Source organism: Telopea speciosissima, chromosome 7, assembly GCF_018873765.1.
Source record: "Telopea speciosissima isolate NSW1024214 ecotype Mountain lineage chromosome 7, Tspe_v1, whole genome shotgun sequence".
Lineage (NCBI taxonomy): Eukaryota > Viridiplantae > Streptophyta > Magnoliopsida > Proteales > Proteaceae > Telopea > Telopea speciosissima.
In genome coordinates this window covers 61,641,505-61,652,082 of record NC_057922.1, presented here as the reverse complement: position 1 = coordinate 61,652,082, position 10,578 = coordinate 61,641,505, and the positions used below count along the sequence as shown (strand labels likewise).

At 37.3% G+C, this 10,578-nt stretch overlaps 1 protein-coding gene across 1 annotated transcript; it reads left to right on the top strand.

The window, feature by feature from the left end:
• Positions 1–427: 427 nt before the first annotated feature.
• Positions 428–1,883, top strand: LOC122668756 (putative GATA transcription factor 22). Its single transcript, XM_043865289.1, has 3 exons — positions 428–583; positions 682–1,029; positions 1,227–1,883. The coding sequence occupies exons 1-3, from the start codon at positions 428–430 to the stop codon at positions 1,554–1,556; spliced, it is 834 nt and encodes a 277-aa protein (XP_043721224.1). The 3' UTR covers positions 1,557–1,883.
• The last annotated feature ends 8,695 nt before the right edge of the window (positions 1,884–10,578 follow it).

Genomic DNA, 10,578 nt, shown 5'->3' with positions numbered 1-10,578 from the left:
AGTGGTACTCTCTAGTCCATTCATTTAAACTAGGACTAGGAGGATCAAGCAGGACTATGATACTTAAAACGAGTGAGGGGTATGAAATTTTTGCAGATAGGGTTTTGTCATTATAGGCTGTGTAGTAGTATTCTACATCTCTCCTTTTGGTTTGTCGTCTCTTTTCTTTAACTTGTGTTTCTTTGGGTGTCATGAAGTCACGTGAACTCCTTTCAAGCCTCTCTTTCCTCAGATTCTTTTAAAAGAGATTTACCTCCACACTGATTAGTCCCCTTCCTTCATTCCTTTACACCCTTTTCCACCTCCCTCACTTCTCTATCTCATAATCTCGTCCTTCTTTGCTGGACAACAACAACACTGTTCTTTGCTTTGCTCGGTTTCTCTGTTTGTCTTTCTCGATCTCTCCCTAATTTCGTTCTCTTCCTCCATGAATCCAGTTTATCTGATTAATCCTCCACTACCCTCTCCATTTCCTCTTGCAGAACCCAATGAAGAAGCTTCTTCTTCTTCTTCTTCTTCTCAAGGAGGAAGTACTTATGATAGAGAACTACAACCAGGAGATCAGAATCATCAACAACAAGAGGTGAGAAACAAAAGTTAAATTCATGTCCAAAACTTGTGATCTTGTGATCTGATTCTGGCTTGCTAATATATTTATTTCTTTCTTTGATGATACTATAGGGCATCAAGTGTGTTTTACAAGTTGGATCAAGTGATCATCATGAGTTACTGGAATCTCCTTCTCTTCCCACAGTGGAGAATGGCCTTCACAATGGTGGATCAGTTAAGTGGATGTCTTCAAAGATGAGATTGATGAGGAAGATGTCGAATTCGGATCGAATTGGTGCAGATAAACAAGTGGAAAGTATACAAAAGTTTCAAGATAATCAACAGCCACCAACCTCACCTTTAGACACAGACAACAGCAGCAACAGTTCCTCTAACAACAACAACAGCACAGTTAGGGTTTGCAGTGACTGTTACACTACTAAGACACCTCTCTGGAGGAGTGGCCCAAGTGGCCCTAAGGTAAATCAAAGTTAACATCTATCTTTATATCTTCATCCCTTATCTTCTCTTGACCAGCAAGGTATTGTACTTGTTTATATAAGGCCTTCTATAGTTGTAGAGAACTCTTAGAATTTTATATTCTCTACATGGTATCAGAGCCAATAGCTCCGCGGAGTTAATGATCCATATACTAATCTTTTATATGTATGGTGCAGTCACTTTGCAACGCCTGTGGAATTCGACAAAGGAAAGCAAGACGAGCCATGGCGGCGGCGGCGGCAGCAAGCGGCGGATTTATTGGGAATGAGACATCATCTATAAGGACAAAGGTGCACAAGGAGAAGAGATCATCAGAAAATGGGTACGTCCAGCAATACAAGAAACGGTGCAAACTCACCGGCCCTCGTAGCAGAAAGAAGATTTGTTTTGAAGATTTCACTATCAATTTGAGTAAGAATTCGGCTTTCCACCGAGTGTTCCCACAAGACGAGAAGGAAGCCGCGATCTTGCTAATGGCCCTATCTTGTGGTCTTGTTCATGGTTGAATACTTGAATCCCTTCATCCACCCCCCTCTCCCCTCCTATTTGTTTGGTTTTATGACCTTGTCTTGCTTTAGCTTATTAGATATGATAGAACAAATGTGTGTGTGGTCTTGGTAGAGAGAAATCGGAGTTAGAAGGAACATTAAGATCAGTTGAGGTACCAAATTAAACCAATAAAAGTATGATTTTTTTTCCTCTTCTTTTTTGGTCAGTGATCACTTGAGTTTATGGCAGATTTGAGCAGTGTTGGTGATCAAATTATTGTGTCCTGTTAATCATGAATAGTTAATTTGAATGGAGAAGGTAATAATATATCTAGGGTTTCTCAGCTAGACTCAGCTGCTTCTCTCTCTCTCTCTCTCTTCAATTTCTTATTCAGCAGCAGCTTTTTCTTGTTTCTGCTAAAAAGTAGAAGGATCATTGTACTTCATTTCCAGAATGAAAATTGGTATAAGAATAGGAACTGTGCAAGAAAAGTTAAAGATTAGTAAAACCTCATCCCCTACCCTTATCCAAAAAACTTACAAGGGAATTTTAGAATAAATTCACTGGCAACTGGCAAGACAAGGTAAGTGGCAGGAAATTACTCAAAAACCCTAGCTTTTGGAGTAAAAGGTTCTGCCAAACATTCAGATCACAAGGTTGAAATTGCATGCTGATTACAGAATTACAGTCCAGAGTTGGAACTTGGAAACTGTCAGCCATTAATGGTTCCACTGCTTTTAACCCAGTCCATATATAACCAGATTTTAGATTGTGTTTTTTAGGGTACAAGAACAGATTGGGCCCAAAAATAAAAATTGTGCGGGGATGGGGTAAAAACTTCCGATTCTGGTGAACAACTGTCTAGCGCACTTGGTAGTGTGTAGAGCGTTAAAATCCATCCTACTAAGAGGTCTGAGGTTCAACCCTCTTGGTTCACACCTTACCTCCCCCATAGAAATAGAGTAGGACCAATAAAAAAGAACAAAAAAAAAAAAAAAAAAAAAAAAGGGCTTCTGGTTCTGTGACTACTTGTTTTTACCTAATTGGTTCATTATAAGTTTATAACTTACTGTGCACTACAAGGACAAGGGAGGAACTGAAGAAGCCTCTACTTAGGCTTCCTAGATATATGCAAAAAGTACTATTGCAGTTAAGCAAGGAAGTTCACCACATGTTTGGTTTCAAGTACAGGAACGGAAAGGGAAGTGAAATCAGTTTTGAAAAGAAAAAAGAAAATTTTTGTAATCAAGATTATATTATCTACATAGAACTCTTATCTGCATATTACTTTGAAGGAAGGATACATGCATGAGAAGTTTAACACTTTAATTAGATCAATGTATTAGGCATTTAATTTTTTTTCTCTTTTCTTCTTTCAAGAATCAATCTTAGCCCTAAGATCTCAATTAGAATCAATGGTTGAGATGTTGCAGTAATTTTTAGGATTTCTTGTTTCGCCTATAAAAGGTCTCACTATTGTCATTTGTAACAGCTAGAGTTTTGAATGGAAATTGCTTTGAGCATGTTGTTAGAACCATGATGATTGAGTTCTCCCTTGTGAACCTTGCAGAGTTCAACCAAGAAAACTTGAAGAAGTTTCTCTCCTTCCTAGAAGAGTAGGAGTTTTGTTCTTCACCTACATCCTAGAGTAGGTCATCATTAGAGTTGATTTGCATCCTAGAAGAGAAGTAAGTCACTCTACCCTTCACTCCATCCAAGTTACTTTCATGTCCTTGCAATTATCGTCACTTGTAATACAATTTCGGATAACCTACACTGAAAATCTGAGAAATATTTCTTCACCAAAATTGTATCACTTTCTCTTATCTCAAATCTCCAATTTGAATCACCTCAAAACGAGTTTTGAGTTGAGAGTTTTTACCATTTTACTGATAGGATGCAAATCTGTCATGTTTAGCCTCTTTGTGGTTGAGTTGTGCTCACTCTCTTGATCCTTTGTTCAATTAGCCTAGTTGAGGTTACATCAACAGTACCTCAGTAAGGAGTTGTATCGCAGTGAAAGCCTCCATGATCTTTATGAGGCGGAGAGAATTATTGGTGTATCCGACACCACATGTCGATCTCAAATAAGGGTGAGTAGGAGGGCATTTTTTAGTTTTAGATTTCTGTTCTATTATCAAAACTGAGTTTCTGCTGCAAGTAATGCTTCATTCTATTTATGGTCAGTTACTATTTTGAGTTCTTATTGGGATAGAATCTGGGATGATTTTTTCTTCCAGAATTTCATAATGGTTTTGGATTTTTTTTAAAAAAACAGAAAATTTAATGTGCTTTCCAAATAAACAGATTGACACCTTTACTTTGAATGCCAAAGTACTCCTACCCTAACTCCACAAATGAGCAGAACTTGGGCTTCACCTAAACCTTGGACTTTTTTTTGGCAAAGTTGGGTTAGTTGCATGTGATCATTTGTTTGTCTGAATCTATACTTATCATGATTCACTGTATTTCAAGCCATAATGCATGTTAACCAGTTTTTTACCAAAAAATAAAACCAGTTTTATATATATATTCAGTATTCCAATCATTTACTTGTTTTTGAATATATATGCTCTTGAGAATGGTATTGATTGAATCCCCCTCTCAATCTAGGCCACGAGACATTGCATCATGGCCTAGTGAAATTTCAAACTTTTTTCTAGAGTGTCTCTTAGGACACCATAGAAATGGGAGAAATGGAGACAATGGTCTCAAGAAAGACCAATGGCAAGGAATTTCCCTTCAGATAAATGAACGCTTTTAGTTGATGTATGAATGGGAGCAATGTAGAAACCACTACAGGATATGGAAAGCCAGACTGAAAGCGTTGTGTGACTTACAAAAAAAATCTAGATTAGGCTGGAATGCGATAGAGATGTGATTTGATGCACCCCAACATGTTTGGGCTGAGTTTACGGTACAATCTCAAATTATGTTGCATATGAATAATTTCAATAAAACATTAGATTTTTCCCCCATTTGTATATTAAAATTCATTCTTGTTTTCTCTTATTTTTGCTCATAGAAAAGAACAAAAATATCGAAGAGAGCATCGAGTACTTCCTATTTACATTGACGTTGCAGTTTGGTTAGAAAATGAAATTGCAAATGGGGGCGTATCTGTACACCCAGTTGAAGCTGATGTTGAAGAAGTAGCTAGAATCGATAACTTGGTCCTTAGTGATGATAGGGAGTACCAAAATAAAGCACATACCCCTGTCACTCCAGTTGAAAGTACCAATCATAGTCGTGGCATACCTCATTCAACTGCTGCAAGTAGGCCAGAGAAGAGAAAGAAGTAGGGAGCTGATAAAATTGCAAGTCCTTTAAAAGTTATCGTTGTAGCAATCACGACTATGGTACAGAATGAGTCACAAGTAGCTTTTGGGGACAAACTTTGTGATGCAATTCCAGGTATTGACTTCAACAAGAAATCCCTTGCAAAACATTTTTTTTTATGGAAAGAAAAAGCATAGCCATCATCCTCTTATGAGCAAGTGAGGAAGACAGACCTAAATTATTGGACTTGTATATGGCTAGAACTGGGGGCATCAATGAAGATTGATGTTGGCCGGGGTGCTTTGGTTTTTATCAGGTATTGTTGGGTTTTTTTAGCTTTTTTGGAAAGCAAGAACAATTACAATTGGATGGTTTTAGAACTTGTTGTTTATTGTAATATTTTGGTTAATTTTAGACTTATATATTACTGTTTTTGTAAATTACGTATTTGATTGGTCTAAGTGAACATGCACTCTGTTACATTTTGATGTTATATTTTATTCATAATTAAAATTTTGATTTAATTATTTTTTTTATAAGATGCTCTTTTGTTTCTTAAACTGTAGCCTTTCAACACTAAACTCTTAATATGTATTAATTTTAAATTTTGTGTAGATGGATAACAATGTGGCAAGGTGTGAAATTTGTGGTGCTAAATGTAAAATAATGACATCAAATATTAAACGTAATCCAGGGAGAATGTTCTACAAGTATCAATGACACAATGAGTTTTTTTTTTTTTTTTGTGGGTGGATCACTTCAGAATGTGTGATTATGGAGAAGGGCAGTGCAAGGTTCACAGATGTACTAGTGGACCAGTAATAGGACATGATTTTTGGTGTTGCCCACATTCCACCACAGTATGAATCCACATACCTTTTTTTTTCTTTAATAAATTCCATTTTTATTGATAAATTATTCCCTTTATAATTTTTTATAATCAACAATATCTTTTTGTTTATTTTCAGGCAAAATATTGTGGTTGTGGTATGTTTAAAATAATAGAAGAGGGAGAACCTTCGTCTCCCAACAACAAATCTAAAAATACCGAAGAAGTTCAACTCACAATCACCACTTACAGACACAAAATACATACAAGGTTACCTCATGGGAACAATCTAAGGTTCTCAAGTACAAAAAAGGATATTGGAGCAACATACAAAGGCGTTGGAAGACGTCCTTGATGCTGTCATAAATCTTGACCTTAACAAGTGATGATGTCTGAGAGGAGGGAAGAGAATGTCACAGTAGTATAGGAGCTTTTTTTTAATTATATTTTAGTAATGTAATAGATGACAAGGACATTTATTGGATAGGAACTCTTTTAATTGCTATTTTAATTCAAGTTTTAACATCAGGTGGATGCAAATATCTTCATAAATGTTCCATATTCTAGCCATATAGTAACCAATGTGTTGAGAGAATTTGTTTGAACCAAATAGCTTTTCATACATATTCAAGCTAAATCCAACTAACAGACTCAAGATAACCAAACATTTTTTCATATAGATTCAAGTTGAATCCAACTGACTGACTCAGGGTAACCAAACAGCTTTTCAGGAAGATTCAGCTAACAGACTCATATGAACCAAACAGTTAATCTATCAGGACAATGAATCCACTGGTGCACCACCAATGGATTTCTCACCAATAACAACGCAAGCACCAACAAATTTAGCGAATCACCCCTAATATTGTCCAGTTCGTAGCAGTAACTCTATTCTTACTTCAAATTTGACAAGCTTTCTTCAATCAGGATGAAAGGGCCATCTATGTGTGGGTTAGGTGTGTAAATCAGTTGTTTTGATCTAGTTTCGATCCGGTATAAGGTTAAATCAAGCTGAACCATTAAGGTAATGTTTGACTTCAATCGGTTTTAGGCTTTATTGGGATGGTTTAACATGTTATTATCGATCTTCTATCAGATTGTTCTAATTAGTTTGAGCTCCTTTTTCTATTCATATGTATACAATTACACCCCCTAAAAAAAGATTTTCTAGTATTTTGTTTATTTTACCGACTTTTATTTGGTTCAGTCCGGTTTTTGTTTTAGACGGTCTAGACATTTCGTTTCTACCAGTTTATAAAAAATCCAAACAGATGCCGAACCAATAAGCAAGAGATTCTGTTTGGTTTTCTAATCGATCCAACCGGTTTGGGCCTGAATTTGACACCCCTAAGTGCAATGTTACAACACACAACAAAAAAATCAAACCATTTGCCATAATTTTGACTATGTTAGGAGAAGCGAAACATTTGTGCTTCCAAAAATTACTCTAAGAACAATCATAATTAATAATAAAACAAACAATAATGATGATCAACAAACAAATAAATAACTATCTGAAAAAAATAAAAAAATTTCAAACATCATTTGATTAGAATCCGCCCTTGCCCACGTAGCCAGTGTACGGGAAGAATATGCACATGCAGATAATGAAATCATCTACATGAGACTAGGGGTGCAAGTTTGATCCTGACGGCCAGAGCTCTGCTCATCCTGAGCCCGAACAGGGCCTGGGTTGAGATACCTTGGCCCTGAGGGCAGGTTAGAGTTGGGAATTTCTGGCCTTGAGTTAGGGCCGGGCCGGATTAGGTTTGAGGCCTCGAGCTGAGTCCGACCCAGCCCAACACAACTCTGTCTTCTTCTTCTTCTTTCTCTTCTTTCTTCTTTTTCTATCTTCTTCTTCCCAGCCTGGCCAACCCATGCATCTCCCTTCCCCCCATGGTTAGGGCCAATCAGGGTCAGCCGGCTCGACCCTGAGAGCGGATCAAGGTTGGATTTTTCTAACCCTCAATTAGGTCAGGTCGGGCTTGGGCCTAGCTAGCTAAGGGGACTCAGGGTTGGGCTGGGGTTTCAAAAGACTTGGCCCAACCCGACCCTGTTGCAGGCCTACATGAGACCACATAGTCTGAGCAAGAGAGAGATAATAATAAAGAGCCATATGTGAGAGGTAAATAATACTTTGACGTCGTGGAAAAATTCCCCCTTGAATCAATCAGACATGATGTGAATTTGTACTTCGAATCATTTGAATTCATGTCATAAATCTAGTTGAACCATACAAGCACTTTCATGATTTGGTTGATACTTTAGACTTGATGCTTGTCATAATTTAAGTTTCTGTATGAATCATCTTGAATTCTTGTTTTTTTGGTAACAAATCATCTTGAATTCTTGATTCAACAACTATTGTAAAACCAGGTTTTCTGACTCGATTCGTTTTCTAGAAAAACTTGGTGACTCGGCCTTGTCAAACCCGATCAAGACAAGTCACGTTTTTTAATTTTATAATGCAATAAATATGTATAAATTAGTAAAAAATCATAAAAATACAGAAAAATATGGGAAAAACAAAAATAAAAAATAAAAAAAATAAAGTAATCACATATCAATGCATTTTGAGTTTATACCACTGAACAAGAGAAGGGAGTCGAGAAGTTGAGGCTTTCTTATTGTTTTAGATTATGGATTTACCATTTGGTTAACTCCGTTTCTAAGTGAATTAGTTTTATAAATTTTTTAAAAATGACTAAACTCGCCGATTTTGTCATGACTCGGGTAAAAATACCAAGTCTTATTTGACTCGGACTATTTATGACCCAGTCTCGTCATTTTTTTACCTTGGCCTAGTCTACACGACTCTTGACCAGGTTTTCAAAATTTTGACTCGACTCGGGCGACTCTCCCCAATCAAAAGTCAAAACCCAGTTTTCCAACTATATTTGTGAGTAATTGGATGCTTTTTATCCCCATGCGTTGGACCTAGATTTCTTGAAGAAAAAAAAAAGAAAGAAACTACTTATATTTCAATTTAGTAAATCTATCAAAATTGAATGAGAAGGGAAAAAAAAGTGAGGGGTGTGACCCTTGGTCAATTAGGAACTTGCAAGGGAATTGGGGCAAATAGATAATGATGCACACTTGCAAGAGCTTTTTTATACAAGATAGTCGTATTTATGTGTATTTCATCCTTGGGAAATAATGTTATATTTTACTAGGTCGGGTTGTTTTCCAGTTAAGTCATGTTGTTTTCATGTTTGTGATCATGTTTATATATGAGAGTTCAGTAATGACCCAAGTCGTTTAGGTTGGGGTACTTTTGGCCCGAACAAAAATTTTGTTCGGGGTACAATCTTCTATTCCAACAAAAAAATTTACAACTATATATGCAATCTGAGAGAGGTGTGAAAACAAGTTGTTGTAATCCTATTCTCCATTGATAGTGAAATCGATGTCACATTACCATGGATGTTAGTAATTTTACCATAGCATGTAAATCTTTATGTACATTGTGTGATTGTTTGTTTATGATTTTCATTCTTTTCTGCATCGTTATAAATTTTATTTTCTATAAATTTGACATGACAGGAACACAACCCATTGCCACTCTTCTATGATGGGAACCTAACATGATGGGATTTGAATCTAAAGTGCCAAAACTAAGTGATTTTCTTTATGAATAAAATAAAAATAAACTTAGATAAGAAGAGAGTTTACATCGTCTAATGTTCCAAATGCTGATAGAGGTGATTTTAAAAAGCTAACATGTTATTAAAAAAAAAAACACCCTATTATCCACGTCTTTACAAAACAAAAATCAGCTTGAGTAAAATAAGAAAGGAAAGAAGTTTTCTATTCGGGAGTGTAGCCTACACCAGCACTCCCATGTCTCTCTCTCTCGCTCTCTCGTCCTCCTCAAAACAAGGGGCAAAAGTGTTTTTCAAATGAGGAGGAGAGAGATTGTTATACCCCACTCTGAGTATAATTAATTATTAATTCTTCCCGTGACGTGTAGTTATCATCGCCACTTATGCTAGTGAGTTGTTCTCACTGGTGGTCAAACCCTATAAAATTATTGACCATAGTACGAGTTTGCTGTGGAAACTAGTCGGGACCACGGAGGTTGCACCTTGACATGTCGGGGGTAAGTAGTTGACCAAATTTGTTGTGTGCTTACGCCCTCTCAAAGCCCTCAAGTGTGGTCCAAAGGCCCCGACCTCTTATGGTGGGAACCACCTTCCTACTCGCATCGGAGGCAAGGTTACCGGTTGCCTCCGACCACGCATCCAATGCGCGACAAGGACCCTTGTGGGTGAGACCTGTGGCTAAGGTACTATTGGTGTCCTACCATGTTTGACCCTACCCTTACCCCTTTTTATTAACTTGATCTTATGTGGGCCTTGGTGCCCAAGTTAGGATTTTTAGAGCTTGTGTAGGGGTGGATGGTTGTTTGACCCTATCCAAACAGACCCTAGCCTACACTTATGAGGCCTTATCCAAACAGGCCATTAAAAGTGATTTTCTATATGAGAGAGAGGGTAAGACTATTCCTTAGTCTTTCTTTTTCTTTTCTTTCCTAACCTAATCGTGAAAAGGAGGAGAGCTTTGAAGAGAGGAGGCGGCAAGGAGGAGAAGAAGGAGAAGGAAGGGAAGAAGAAGAAGGAAGACGCAGCTTCTTGGGTTTGGAGCTTTAAAGAGGGTACATCGTGTGTACCTCAAACCAGTAAGCCAAGTGCCCTTTTCCCCCATTTTTCTCTTCCCCCTTGCTCGTTTGAGCTTGGGTGGTTCGTTGGTTGCAGCCCCAAGATGGGGATTTCTTTTTGAAACCCAAAGGGTTAGCTCGAGTCATGTGTAGTTTCCCCTGTAGGATGCTTTCCTATTTTCATTACAATCCTATAAAGACCTCTATTTTGACCTCTTGCTTAATCTATTTGATTCTAAAGCTTCAACCACCAAAGAAAACCCCAATCTGGATT